A 15662-nucleotide genomic window follows, 5' to 3' on the forward strand; every position below is an offset into this window, starting at 1 on the left:
GAGGGGGGAGGAAGTCCGGGGAGTACCAGTACCAGGTGCTGGCAGACAAACAGGCGTACAATGGCCAACGGACAAACATGCAACCATTTTGGAATAATAATAATGCAGCGGCAAAAACAAACTCACTGACTAAAGAGGTGAAATATAATGTAAAAGTACTATCGGAGTGAGAGTGGGCGTGAGTGAGAACGGGATGGCGATAGTGCACCCAAACCGGTTGTACCCGCTGGCCAATCAGAAACTGCGAGGCGTTACGCAGCGACGTCGACGCCGACTGCGCAGCAGCAAGGCTGGAGAAGAGGAAGCACACGGGCCGACTAACGGCAACTGGTTTCCAGACAGCCTCAGTTGGATTTCTACAGCGCGTACGTGCGGGTGTTCTGTGTCGAGAGAGCAAAAGAGAGCTAAAGAGAGTGACCGAGCTGTCAGCTGATCCGAAATATCGTTTTACCGACGCGCAAATACAATAATTCCCAACCAATTATTCAGGATACAATTTGAGTGATCTTTGCATGTGCCAATAATACTAAAACACAAGTGAAAGTGAGGTTATGAGTGCCCCCTAGTGCCAAATCAGTATAAACCAAAAAACCAAAACAAAACAAAAACGAGCTGCAGATGGAAAGCAACGCATTTGGCAGCAGCCATTTGCCATCTCAAGCGCTCGTTGTCCTCTCGGAAGCCGCTTCCGGTTTGCATGAGGCTCTACGTGGACAACGTCCGTTTCCATCGAGAGTAAGTAGAAGAGGACTCCTCCAAAAAAGCTAACACAATCCGGACAACTGCTGATTGGAATCGACGATCCAATCCGATCCGATCCGATCGGACGGAGGGGACATATTTATGACAAATCATAAAGTCAGGGGGCTGGTAGCCGAAATGCCGAAAGATGCCATAAATCAGCACACCGCTCGGGCAGAAGAATCAACGGTGAAGGCAAAACTCTGGCCAAAAGCCCACAGCAACCAAAACAATGCTGCATTGTAAAACAACAAATCCAACCAGAACTTTCAAGTGAACTTCCAGTTGGAGATGCGACTAGGGATGACACCGTGATTGAGGATCATGCACTCAATTAACGATCCATTAAAGAGAAAGAAAGTGAAGGGAAAGCATTGCGAACTCATGAATTGAAGGCAGTGAATTTTGCGAAAGGGTTCGAGATATCATCTCTTATAATATAATATTTAGCAATTGGAAAGAATATATCTCACCAAAGATAGATGGTCTTAATAATTTAAGGCCAATATTAAAAATAAATTAATTTGTCAATTAACTGAAATTCCCATTTACTTGTATTGCAAAAGTTTATCATGAGAATAATTTTTCGAAGTTTTTTCTAAACTTGCATTTTAAGATAGTTCTAATAGCTCGAAAAAAACTGTTTAAACACAGTTCAACTTTAACATTTCTAGTTATACTTCGATTTATCAAAATCATTTTATATAAAGAAAAGCATTTTTTAGATCATGTACTAATCGTTTCTACAGTACTGTTATATCAATTTCGATACTTCCTATATCTTAGCAAGTATATTTTGATCACGCTCGCATTTCCAATTTCGCAGTCAGTCAAGAGGCAGATTCAGAGAGTTCGTCGTCGCATTCCGATCAACGAATGCGTTTGCAAACGCCCCATTGTGTGTAGATTTTTGCGACGAACAGATTTATGATAGCTTCAATTCCGAACTTCAGGTCGGCTCTGATGGAAGCGGGCAGTAGTCGCTGCCACTGTTAACTACTGTCCCGATCCCAAGCTGGCCAGTGGCCATTTGATTTGGTTGGCAGTCGGCTCCTCCGCCGGCTTCTTGGCCAGCTTCTGCTTATTTTGCTGCCTGTCATCATTGTAAACATGAGCAATGATCTTGACGCTGATGCTACAAATGATGAAGAACTCGAGCGCTGATGATGTTCGAACAGTTCGCTGTGGCTCCCGCCGAAACTGGTTATTCCAACTGAAGCCGGGAGTCGGAATTGAAATTATATCTCTCCCTCTGCATAGCATTGAGTAGCGTTAAGATATGTTAAACATGACAACAATATGTCCTCGGCTTTTGGATGCGAGTTGGGTTCGAAAGAAAAACGTTCTACGCTAAGGAAGCCAGAGGACAATGCTGTGAAATGGAGTAGGGACAAGTGAAGTTGTTGTTCATATTTCAAGAACTTTAACTATTTCTTATACAGATTTTATATACTACAATAATATACCATAGGTACTTTTACTAAAAAATTAGACTTTTATTTAAAAAGACACTCGCTACAAAACCTCTGCTTCCAAATCTATATTTTTGTAAAAGCCCAAAGTTAATTTCACTTATTCACAAACTAGATCGGATTTAATGGGTTAGGTTTCTTAGTTAAAGATAATTATCTTTCCAAAAAAATTATAATTGTAATATATTTGATTTTATAAAAGCGTACCTTTGAAGTAAACAAGGAAACATAGAAAGAAAGAAAGGATTTCTAAGTCTAAGCTAAAATATTTCTCTACCAATATCACTTCCTTTCAATAACCACTACTACAAAACCCACTGCACCACTCGCTTATCTACCCTAATTTATGAAACCATTTGTAACCAGGCATAGCCCAAACAATAAAAATTAATAAAAACAAGCCGAGCAAGCATATTAAATGCAATGTCAAATGGTTTAATATGGGCCCGGTTCTCGTGGCACTTCTTCCCACTTCTTGTGGACGGCCCTTTTACTTTAACCACCAACCTGTCTGGGTGGGTCAAAAGCAGCGAAAAGAAAAACCCACCAGGCACCATAACAATTTTGTAACCACAACAGCAGCAGTAACAACAAAAGGTAAACAGACTGACCCCTTCGAAAAAAATGGCAGAACGAAGTTAGGGTGGGCAAAATTATGAGACTGAGTTGGGCCAACATATGAAAAATAATTCTTTTTTTTTGCCACTTATTACCACAAAGTATGTGTAGGTGAGTTGTGTGCATATGCGACTGTGTGTTGGTGTGTGACTGAGCTTAATTTAATTTATAGCAATTTATCAAGAAGGCAGCTAGGGACCATACACAAAATGCGAAGGCATCGAGGCGTTTAACAAGAAGCACTCGTTGGGAGTATAATGCCCAAATGGTCAGTGATAGTTGGCTCGAGGAATGCCAACGGCGGAAAAAAGATGGAGGGATGTAAAATGGAAGATACCAGGAGAAAAAGATTTGGTTTCTCAAGAAAACGGGAAGGCTTTAAGGAATTAATGGAAAGAGTATTTTTGAATTGTGATTTACAAAATTAATTATTGTTATTAAAGTATATTTTGTATAGGTTGTTGTAGAAGAATTTGTAGATATTATCCGAAATATAGAAAAAAAACTTTTAATCCTTTAAAAAAATGTATAAGGATCATTAAGCAATTCAGCACTCAGCAACTTCAGCTTTTGCTCATGGCAATGTCTTAAATTAAGTAAGTATCTTAATACCAAAAAAAAAAAAAAAAAAAAATTGAATTCCAAATCCAAAAGAAGGTCGAATCTTTACGGAAAAAGAATAATTGTATGCCCATTTCAAAACTTTATTAAATCTTTTATAAATAAGACCTAATATGAGCAACTTTCATCACTTTCCACCAAGTCAAACGCCCCAACGTATGCCATATATTTCCATCACAGTTTTCTGCTCCTTTAGTTCAATCGCTTGAGGCCACAAAAAAGACGAACAGGTTAAGGCTCGCCATAAACATTTAGTTTGCGAAAATTGCCAATTGCTAAACGTTTTTAGTATTACCAGCCTCTCAGCACGGAGCTTCAGTTCGATTTGAACCTCGTTTACTCCGTGTTAGTGCCACAAATTGAGATTTATTTGTGGTGTTGGTTGAGTTGGCCAAGTTGTTTGCTTTGCTTTGTGTCCGTCTGTTGTCGCTGGGCCGTGTTTTATGGCCAAGTTAAGCGAAATTGGCAATTGTATGTAGACAATTGCTATTTGCCACTCGTTATCGTGTTGTTGTAATTAAGCTGTTATTGTTGTTGGCTGTTATATGCTGCTATATGCCACTGCAGCTGAGAGTTGCACTGAATAAGTACGAGTATTTCGAGGGGTCCCTGAAGAACACCAATAATTCAAGTGTTAAAGGCAAACAGAACGAATTTATGCAAATCTGAGCTCAGTCATCCCCTTTTTGGCGGATAAGGAATGTTACAATTTGGGATAACAAATCACCCGCCCGTCGCTAATAGAAAAGCAAACAAAGAGGGGGAGGACCAAAAACACAACATTATCCAAGGGATGGCACAAGCACCTGCTCCTGCACTGGAAAAAATAGCAATCTTAGCTTTACAATTTCTCCTTTTCATGTTTTTTCATTCATTATAATATAAAACACCTTTGTTGTAGTCTTTAAATCCGATTAAATTTGTTAAAACTTCATTTTCACAACTTTAGAAGTCACAAATAATTCTTTTTAAATTAAAGTATTAATAAGTGTGATTGGATACAACAGTAAAAAAGCTTTACAATTTTTTTTGTTTCCGGAATGATTTTACTAGCTTGTTTTTTCCCTGTGCATGACAGCTTTGCACTGATTAACGCGCATAAATCAATAGGCACAGTCCACGCTGAAAATTCTTCAACACGTATTGTATTAAAAAGCTATTTGGAATGAGGGTGCCAAGTGGTTGACCACTTCTGTTCGAGGTTATCCAATCCATCCCAGGACCCCCCAAACAGCTGCTGTGCAAACTGCAGACTTAGACAAAGTGCAACTCATGCGGTTGCAATCCCCCATTCTCCTCATCCCGCTGACTTGCAACATTTTAAAGCTAATAAGCATGGGGATGATTCGCCTGGTGATTATTCAGACCCGATATGGCAACATATGCGTCCACAGTTCGCCCCCAAATTGAGGTGCTAATTTCTCTTAATAATCCTTAATTTATTGGACTCGAGTTGCGTCCAGCGTGTGACCAGGATTACGTTAGAAATTAACAAGGACCTAAGATCAGATTAATCAACTGTCGAAGAAGGGATTTTGGAGTTTAATTAATGAGATTGATTGACCAAAATGTAATTATCTAAGTGTAAAAACAAAAACTCACGATGGAAAAGATAAGGAAAAATATAGAAAATCTACAGTAAAATAATTTAGGGTCTAAATTTATTAATTAAATTTTGATTTTTTTTTTTAATATTTTTTAGTAGTGCCCCATAATTTTTAATGGTCACTTAAGTCTAAGCTAAACATTTACCATCTGAGTTTTAAAGGTTTTGCTTTTCATCTAGCCAGTTCCATTTATAAAATGTTCTATTTATGTGCTATGTCTTAAACTAGATGTTAAATGGGCTATCCCTTAAATCGACCTTAAATAAGAATATTTATCCTATAATTTTCTCACACTTTCCGCTGCAAAAATACTTTCCTTGGCAGACAAATTTGTATGTAAATTTTTCCATAGCCAAGTTTGCAATGTTTTGGGGGTCGGGAATGGAATTAGAGCGTGGGTGAGGGTTAATACTTGTCACACATGTCGCTGCTTATGTTGTACTCGTATCTTGTCTGTGTCGCAACCGCCGCTTAACACTCGTCAGCCTCAATTTGTTATGAACGCTATACGTTCTGTGGGTTATCTACTGTGGGTGAACTTCCCCCAGACCAGCGAAAATCCCAACTCACCCTTCCCATGTTACCCATATCATTTGCCAAAGTCTTTATATGTGAGTTTTGGGTTGGAGAAAGTGGAGGTGGTGAGCATTTTTCTCGTTATTTTACACCCCATTGGAAGTGAGCCATCCCCCACTTCCCTTTGAAATTGACACAGTTTATGGCAATGTTCGATATCGTAATTCTAAAATCTCTCAATTTAACATTTATTTGTCGTAAATTAAACATTTTTGTGCATAATTTGTATCGATGCAAATCCTACGCATTACTTTAGAGCTTCACTCTTGGGAATTGGATAAGGTTTCGGCATTCTTTTTCTATATTTAGCTAACATCTAGCCTCAGCATATGTTACCTATCAGGAAATTTTTCTTGTGTTTAGGGCTCAACCTTCCATAATTGGCTAATTTTAACGCCAAGTCATGTAGCACATACAATTTGTTGTGGGTTCCGCTGCTTAGACTCAAGTAATGCGCACATTTAACGCTTAAATTTAACGCTCACTTAACTTTTTAAAATGAATGCGGATGATTCAGATATATAAAAGCTCAAACTTTTTCTCGAGTCAGCGACGGATTTTTATGTTTTGTAAACCTTAATTACCTTATGTTCATATATTAATAAAGCAATTCTTAGAATATCTGTGTTGCCAAAGTTTTTTTTGAAAACAACACAATAAATGGGTTGCAGCATTTCGAAAAATATTATAAGTTTTGTTATCACTCTTATGCAAACCATATATGTAAAACTAAAGCGGCTTTTGGGGATGATGCATCGTCTACAAACGGTTTAACCTTTTTTTTACTGACCAATCAGTTATGTTTGAAAATAGCATGACAACTTTACTGGATTAGTTTGAAATAGGATAAAAAAGCATCACTGAACTTATGACATTTGAAAAGAAACAAAATATATCATTATGCAATTTTTCAATTAACACTAAATAAATATTTGTAACTTTAATAATTTAACTTATCAGTAGATTTGTTGAACATCGCTTTTTAGATGAAATTAAGCAGTTATCTCTATTAGATATAAAAATACTTTGATAGGTGCAATGCTTAGGATACAAATTTAATTCAAAACAAAATAAATAAATTTGCTTAAAAATTTAAAATGAAAACGAACATTTTTCATTAGACATTATTTCGCATTAAAAAAAGTGTTTTTTTAAATGATGGAAATAAATGAGGTATAGCGACGGAGCAAAACTTATTTAAATCAGAAAATAAATGTATAGTAATTGCCTTGAATGATTCTACAATATTTTCCTTACTTCTTTCCAACTATACTTTTTAGGTAATCCCTTTCGATTTCCCCCTTTTCCAGTTACCTGACGCCAAAGATCTCCACAACATGTCACTAGTCGGCAACTACTTCAATCCCCACCTGCTGCTCAATCACGGGATGTTGGTGGCGAACGGAGCGGCGGCGGCGGCGGCAGCGGCGGGAGCGGGACCGGCGAGCTACTTCGCCAGCGATCGATCGCCGCTGGGCAAGCCGTCGGTGCTGTCCAACTTCTCGCTGCCGTCGGCCTTCTCACCGCCCAAGTACATCGGCATATCGCTGGATCAGGTGAGTTCACTTCAGGGAACTATCATAAAGAAAAAAAAAAAAAAAAAGAAAAAACCCGAAAAAGAACAGAAGCTGCGATGAGCTGATAATCGGCGCAAGATTGACACTTGTCATAATGGGATTTGCACGATTTCGATTTCTCCCCCGCAGAATCTGTTCAATGGCAGCGAATCATTTCGCACGGATTCGGCCAGTCCCACATGCACATCCCATGAATCCATGGAGGGATCACAGGATTACGATGCCGTTGAAAAGGGTGAAAGTCCGCGCAGTAATAATTCTCAGGATCCCAGGGATTTGAGACGTAAGTAGGGTTGCACCGCATTTATTTATTTAGCAAATTTACATTCAGGAACAACAAAAAAAATGAAATTTGCATGTTTGCGATAAAAGGAAAAACTTTGAGTTAAGGGCTTTCGATTTCCCTTTTTACTGATAAAAATCGCCAGGCGTATTTGTTTCAATTTTACTTTTTGCTGAGCAATTTTAACGCATCAGTAGGTTAACTTTGACTGGCAGGCGTAAGGACAGCGACAGGACCTCTCCCCCAAAACTCCATTTCAATTTGTTTTTTATTAGTTTTCTCGTGCTCAGACATTTTGCTTTAATTTCACATATTTACCTGGGGGTTGTTTCTGCCTCACATGCTCTTAAATTTCCATCTTTACTTTTCCCAAAAGTAGGCTAAACCGAATTGGCTACAAATGCGTTGCTAATTGGTCTAGCAAAGCTGTTCGACTTAATCGCCTTATGACAAAAATCTGGCGGCAGCATATGAAAATGATAAATATGAATGCAAATGAACAAAACAAATGAGGATAAGAAGGATGTCAAATAAATGACAGGGGCGGAGATTTTAGGGGGATATATAGAGTTTAACATGTTTTTAAAGTTAAAAGGTTATACAATTTAATTTATAATAATCAATATTTATTTGTGCACTATGATATTTGCACAATAGATCAGAAGATTCATTAATGAAATATTTAAAATTCAAACCATCTATGCACGGGCTTTAAGTAGTTAAGGTAATGAATAACTGAAAATTGAAAATTGTTGAATGCCTTTACTTAATATTTAAATTTTCTAAAACAAAGATTAAATGCCATACATATTAAAAACAAATTTTACAATATCTTTATTAGGAACTTTCAGGTATTCATTAGATGAATTTTATTTATTAATATCATAAATGTATACAATATGTTAGATACGGGGAACAAACCCTTTTTTGCAACGCCCCTGTCTAAAACACAGACAACTCCTTATTTGACTTTCCACTGTTATTTGCTTTTCAACTTAAGCCGGAAAACGAGTTTTCCCCAGATCAACCCAACCCACCCGTACTCAACATGTGGATTTGTGTTTAACTTTTGGATTAAGCCAGTAGTCGTGGATAGATAGGAGAGCCATAAATTAATTTCGATAAATAATACACTTTTAATTAGCTGAAACTGCAGCACGGGCGAACATCTATCAATGGGTTAAACTAACTAATGGTAAACAGAGAATCGAGCACACTTTAACCCCTCTTTTTCTTTCCGTGCAAAAGTCAAAAGGCCGTGCCAAAAATTCAAAAGTAGCGAAGGGTTAGGAAAAAAGGGGTGCATGTCGTAAGTGTTTTAAATGGCACAAGGATGCTCGACTGGAGCAGGCTTATTGAAATGTAACATCAACCCCATTCCAAGGAGGCCAACCACTTGACTACAAAGTCAAACCGACCGCACATCCTTTCAGGCTCGTGTTCGGCACACGAAGACGTCCTCCAGTCCTGGGCTAATTACTCATCCACGACATTGTGGCAACTCTTCTGGAGGCAATTATGTGACCCATCCACCACCCCTTGAAGATCCCGATCCCATAATGTTTGCTCATTTATTTGTCGGCCGTTGGACACACTTTTTTCTCGGTTTATTTTACGATTCGGTCGCTCAAAGGATGCGCAAGTGTTGCAAATCGCCTTGATTGCTTTGTTTGCCATTGTTATGACGAGCGTTATTATTATTTCCCTTCGCGGTTTTTGTTACTCCGATGATGTATTATATTGAATGCACACTTGGAATTTTCATATTAATTTCTGTAATATTAATGGCATTTACAACCAAAGGAGAAACACAGTACAGCGGCATAAGTCATAATTCATGTAACGATATATGAAACGCCCATTTCTTGGATGGGGAGGATTATGAAATAGCATCGTTGAGCACGTGTCACAAAATGGGGTGGAGTGGTGGGTCATTGAACACTAGGATTTCAGGGAGTTTAGCCAGTCATCCAGGAGAACTTTATATTTTGCATACTGCACTGGGAGCAGTTTAAATATTTAAGGAGTTTTCAAAACTTTGGGGAGTTCCTAGAAAAAAATTTGGATCTGTTAAAACAAAAAAGGGAAAAGAAGCATGTAATTAAAGTTTGTGAAGATATTAGTTTAAAACCATGAAGGTACTTTTTTATTTAACTTAAATAAAACACATATTTTTCATTTACCAATTTAACTTTTTGTGATAAAATGAAAAAAAAACAAAATATAATTGAAATTTAAAATATTTAATATGATATTCAAAGATAATTACATGATAAATAAGAATATCTTAAAGGGAATGGTAATTACCTTATTCAATTGATTTTCTCAGTCCATAATAAATTTTAGTTAATTAAATATTTAAAAAAATAGCTTAAAAAAATGAAAAGTAGATGTAATTTGCTATTTTAAACGTTTTTCAATGCGAAAGTGAAAGGTGGAATAATGCGCAACGAACTGCCAAGCTAATTTGAACAAAAGTCACGATTCTGATGTATCTCTATATATTTTAAGCATATCCATTCGAGTGTTGCTGATGGGCGCGGTTAACCGACATATTTTGTTGGACAATAATTTAGAAGAATATAATTCAATTCAACAATTGTAGTTGGCCTGGACGACTGGGCCTGTTGCGACCATATTGCGATATATTTATTGTAATATTATTTTAATTGCCTGGACGCAGTCACGTGCAGAATGGCGGCCAGATTTTGTTTGGTGGGTTTTCCAGCAAACAGTTTGTATTTATTGTGGTTGCCGGTGTTTTATTTTTTCGCCTGTGGCTACCAAAATACGTGGGCTCGTCGTGTGTCTGACATCAGAAATCCTGCAGCGGAGTTGTGTGTTTGCTGCTACTGCTTTTGCTAGCCATTCAGATTCAGATTCTCTTCGAGAATTACGAGCTCCAATTAATTTTTTTTCGACGTGTTAAAAAGAGGCATGAGGCAATTAGAAAATGCCTGAACAATTTATTGGTCGACCGAAAGTGGGGGAGGTGCACTTGGCAAAATCAATACCAAATCAAAGTAAAAGTTTGATAACAAAAATAATCAGAATTTAGCATAAGGGGACAAAATAGTAGATAATTATTTCTTTAAAATTTAAACGATTTCATTTAAAGGAAAAAAAATAACTAGATGTCTCGAATATGTAAATATGACATTTTTATTCTTTCTATTTTAAAACACTCACTTTAAAATCTAGACGATTTTATTTAAAGGATATTCGTATTCCTAAAAAAACTTTAAATGATGCTCTTTAGTCAAACAATTGTTTACTTTATTCATAGTAAAATAATTATTATACAAAATCCCCATTTAAGTCGGAATGTAAAGAGTTAGTGGAGGAATTAAGAGGATTTTAGGATTTATAAGAGCTAGAGCAATGGGACTACTTAAGCGTCCTATAAATGCAAAGAAACAATATTTTAATATTTATCCCAAATCAGTTTTATAAAGTGTTATAAGAACATTGTTTTTCCTCATTCCCTGACATAGCTCTTTTTTTCTGCGAGTGCAGGGAAATCTGTTTGTAGTGTTCCATTTGTATGGCCGTACCATTTGATTGATGTTTGTGGGCTTGACAAGAATTTACCGCTTTTCCGCATTTTTCTGTCCGCCCGCAGATCTGCATAATGCGGGGAAAGGCCACCAGGCACTGGCCACCTCCTCGTCGGCGTCCAGCTCCTCGTCCTCCTGCTCCACCAGCAATCCGGCCATCAGCACGGCGACCAGCAGCGTGGCCGTTTCGATGGCCAGCCACCTGGCCGCCTCCTCGCCGCACCACCACCCCCACTCGCACGCCCACTCGCATCCGCATCCGCTGGCCCATCCGCATGTCCATAGCCACCACCATGGTCACCATGTGGGAGCACCGCCCGTGTCCACGGCGGTGACGACGCACCACCACATGGCCCATCCGCATCCGCTGTCGCACCACCATGCCGCCCACCACGCGGCCTTGGCCAGTTTGAGCATGGCGGGATTGAGGGCGGTACCGGGCGGATTGAGCCTGGTCAGCGGATTGCAGGCCGCCGCCGCCGGAGGAGCCATTCCCGATATGTGCCCCGTCTGCGGATTGAAACTGAGCGCCGAGGAGTGGCACACGCACTTCCTCACCGAACTGGACAGGCTCTACAAACTGAGTGCGGGATTCGAGCGGGCCAATCTGCAGGCCACCTATATGTTTGCCCCACCATGTCCCGCGCAGGAGAACGCCATTCGCACCAGTCACAACCGCTGGGAGGTGGGTTCTTTCCCAGAAATAAATAATTAGTAGATTTTAATGTTCTGTTTCCATTGTTCATAGACCTTCCAGAGAATAAGAAACAATCGCCAGAACCGCCTGAGACTCAAAGTTCGAAAGCGCAAATACGGCGAGATGTACATGATGGAAAGTCTTTACTGTAGCAGTTGTCCGATCTGCAAGAGGAAGTATGCCTTGGAGACGGGGAAGATTCCGCCAGAGGTAAGCTAAACAAATAAATAGTCCTGGGATCCTCGGAAAAAATATGGGCTTAAATGTGCAGTTTTTTTGGGTCTTTTATGCAAAACCATTTTTCGAAAATTTGTACATCATTAAAAGGACGAAAAATCGACCAAAAAATAAAAACGAGATGAGTATACAGATTTTTAGAGAATTAAAACACAATCATTTGGATATATGCCACTGTGAAATCGGATATCTGTAAGAAAAGTTATGGGCTTAGAAGTGCAGGTTTTTGGTCACTTTTCTGCAAAGCCATTTTTCGAAAATTTTGAAAGTGGTAACATCATTAAAATGACGAAAAATCGACCCAAAAATAAAAAAGAAGATGAGTATACAGAATTTTAGAAAATAAAGCCACAATCATTTTGAGGTATGCCACTTTAAAATCGGAAGTCTCTAAGAAAAGTTGTGGGCGTATAAGTGCAGTTTTTTGACACTTTTCTGCAAGCCCATTTTTCAAAAATTTGGAAAGGGGTTAGCTCATAAAAATGACTCAAAATCGACCCAAAAATACAAACCAAGATGAGTATACAGATTTTTAGAGAATTAAACCACAATCATTTAGAAATATGCCACATTGAAATCGGATGTCTGTAAGAAAAGTTATGGGCTTAGAAGTGCAGGTTTTTGGTCACTTTTCTGCAAAGCCATTTTTCTAAAATTTTGAAAGTGGTCATTAAAATGACGAAAAATCGACCCAAAAAAAAAACTAAAGTGAAAACACAGAATTTTTGAGAATAGCTCATAAAAGATTTTTAGATAATTAAAACACAACCATTTTGAGGTATGCCACTTTAAAATCGGATGTCTGTAATTAAACTTAAGAGCCTAGAATTGCAGTTCATTACTCTTGACTTAAAAACTTAACTTAAACAATTTTTTCTTTAGGACGATGCCAAATCGCAGGAGGAGATCGAAACGGTAGATGTGGAGAGCTGCAACGACGAAGTGCCCGACTCTGGATCTGAGCTCACAGTCCCGGGATCAGGATCATCCGCCTCCGTTCCGCCGCCATCTAGTATGCACAACAGCAACTCGCAGCCGGGCAAGCTGGACGGGATTCTCTACCGCACGGGCTGTGTGATTAACCAGAAGGATCCGCATCCCGACGAGCAGGATGTGAGCACCAATGTGGCAACGGCCAGCAGCAGCAGTTGGCCGGGCGAGGTCAACGCACCACCCCAGGCACATATCAGTGGTAGGTCTTTATTTTAAACTCTTTTACGCTGAGAAAAATTAATTAAGTTTATGTTTAAAATTGTTCAATTATCGATAAAAATACATTGCTGAACGTGTAGAAAATCACCCTTTTTGCTTAAGAAAAATTAAAAATTTGAAAACCTAGGTTTTATTTTCTGTATGGAAGAGTTTTTTTTTAATTAATTCATAATTCTGATAAAACTATTAAATGTTGGTTAAGCTTTTGTCAAGTTCTACGGGAAAACTAGAATGGAAAACATACACATGCCCTTATTCCCTTAAAATTTGTTTTTAGGGGTATATATTTTTGTGTGTATCTTTATGCTAATTACTGCCTTCCATTTAACCCCCAGTGAAAACCGTCAGCGAGCTGTCATCCACCACACATCACTACTACAACGCCGATTCCTGCGGAGTGGGCGTTAACGACAACAACAGCAGCAGCAGCACCAACAACAACAGCGGAGGCAACAACAAGGACCTAATGATGGACACGGCCTCGTGCCAAAATGATAGCGATGAGGACGTAATTGTGGACGACGACGACACCGTGAAGATGTCGAGCAAAATCAATTATAACAAAATACAACGGCGGCAGGAAGAGCAGAATGTGGGCAGCAGCAGGTGAGAAAAATATAGGGTATACTCAAAACAGTGACCAAATATTTAAGAAAAGAGAGTGTTAAACACTTTATTATTTTTTGAGATTTATTGAAGTTAACTTCAATTAGGTAAAGTTATATTTCATTAACAAGTTCGTCTTAGTCTACAAAAATAAAAAGCTACAGGGTTTTTACAAGTTTCCAAAGCACTATCAAATTTATTTTATTTTAAGAAATTTTATGTTAGTTATTAAGGGAGAAAAAAATATCATTTAAATGTCAATGTTTTAAGAACTCACATTTTTTATTTTGTCTGAAACCCCTTTTATATTTATTTTCATCTTTTAATCCGTACACTTACATAGGTGATTTGAAAACGTAAATGATTTCAATGACACCCCTTGTCAAAAACCAGCAATAGGGAGTTATAAATAGCTAGCTTTTCTGCAAAAATAAATATGAAGTTTGGTCAAATTACTTATATTGATCCCATCTCCATTCACAGATCCCTCGAGAACATTTCGCCGGTGGAGGAGCGACCGCGTTCGGAGCCGCAGGTGAGCAGTACCGAACCGGGACCCATGGACATATCGCACAACAACAACAACAGCAGCAGCAATAACAACAACAATCCGGCATCCAAATACGCGGAGAGCATGGAGAACAGCCTGTCGCAGTTGTCGTCGATGGGCGTGCCGGGATTAACGCAATTGGACACAAAGGTGGGAATTAGTTCGGATTTAAAACCGGACGATGAAAACAAATGTTTCATTTGTAAGGTAATTTCTCAGTTTGCTTCAGTTCTCACTTTAATTCGAGCACGTTCTATATTACCCCGAAAATCCCGTAACTTTCTCATTCCCATCTAGTAATGTCTACTAGTTAATTGCACACTTAAACTTGATTTTCAACATTGTAATTTCTATAATTTTGCATCTTTCCTCTTATATATTTCAAGACAGGCATAAAGGATCTCAATACGGATGCGTTCCTGCGCGGTCGTAACTTTTATTTTCACCAGAGTTGTGCCAACGTGATGAGCAGTTATCGGTTGAACAAGGAGCTACTGAATCAGGCCCAAAATCAGCAGAGGGCGGCAGGGGGAGGAGGAGGTGGAGGAGCAGGTGGGGATGTGGTGGCCACGGCAACGCCCCGCAGCCTTTCACCCGCCCAATCGCCACAGCAGAGTGTGTCCCAGGTCATGGAGTGAACGGAGGTTGGGGGGTCAAGGGGTCGAATTGATAATTGCAATCAAAGCGTGAATTTATTAAAATTAATTAATAACATATTGTATTTGAGGTAGCTAATGAAACGCGACGAGCAAATTGATATTTAATTGGGCATCCCCAAAGTAGGCAACACCCCAAATTATCAGTTCTGCTAGCCCGCCCACCAAAAAAAAAACAACAAGAAACAAAACAAAAAATCGAATGTTTTTGCCCTGTATAAATTCTACATGTAAAATTAATTTGTTTTCATTTTAAATGGAATTGGTTTTTTTGTAAAACAATATTTTAGTGCAATTTTTGTGTTGCCTTCTCAACTGTCATATATATTTATATAAATATATATGTATGTACTTTATTATATCATTATGTATGTATTCGTAATTTCCCTGAACGTGCTATAATTGTTAAATGTTTGATTGATAACGAAACAAACAATATACGATAAATGAGAATAAATTATCATCTCTAAGCAAAAACTAGTTGTAAATTCTTAAGCCCATAAATTATTTATGAAAAATCAAATAAATACATGAAAATACCAACAAGGTCGGTTATAAAATATGGAAATTGTATAGGTAAGTAATGGGCGGTAACAAGAATATTATATTGTATATTTATTTAAAGCCACTAAATATAATAAGTTTAAAGCTC

The 15662-nt window shown here is 38.3% G+C and overlaps 1 protein-coding gene across 4 annotated transcripts; it reads left to right on the forward strand.

Moving 5' to 3' along the window:
• The first annotated feature begins 366 nt into the window (after positions 1–366).
• LOC108047973 (protein Teyrha-meyrha) lies at positions 367–15535 on the forward strand. 4 transcript variants are annotated; one of them, XM_044457997.1, is made up of 9 exons: positions 367–735; positions 6916–7191; positions 7342–7495; positions 11118–11737; positions 11801–11959; positions 12869–13178; positions 13534–13804; positions 14288–14561; positions 14741–15535. In XM_044457997.1, the coding sequence occupies exons 1-9, from the start codon at positions 619–621 to the stop codon at positions 14990–14992; spliced, it is 2433 nt and encodes an 810-aa protein (XP_044313932.1). In that variant the 5' UTR covers positions 367–618; the 3' UTR covers positions 14993–15535. The 4 variants fall into 4 exon arrangements, with proteins under 4 accessions (XP_044313932.1, XP_044313934.1, XP_044313933.1 ...); XM_044457999.1 differs by having other exon boundaries at positions 14288–14504; XM_044457998.1 differs by having other exon boundaries at positions 6946–7191.
• Positions 15536–15662: the final 127 nt, after the last annotated feature.

The sequence above is a fragment of the Drosophila rhopaloa genome, unplaced genomic scaffold (assembly GCF_018152115.1).
Source record: "Drosophila rhopaloa isolate 14029-0021.01 unplaced genomic scaffold, ASM1815211v1 contig_163, whole genome shotgun sequence".
NCBI classification, from domain to species: Eukaryota; Metazoa; Arthropoda; class Insecta; order Diptera; family Drosophilidae; genus Drosophila; species Drosophila rhopaloa.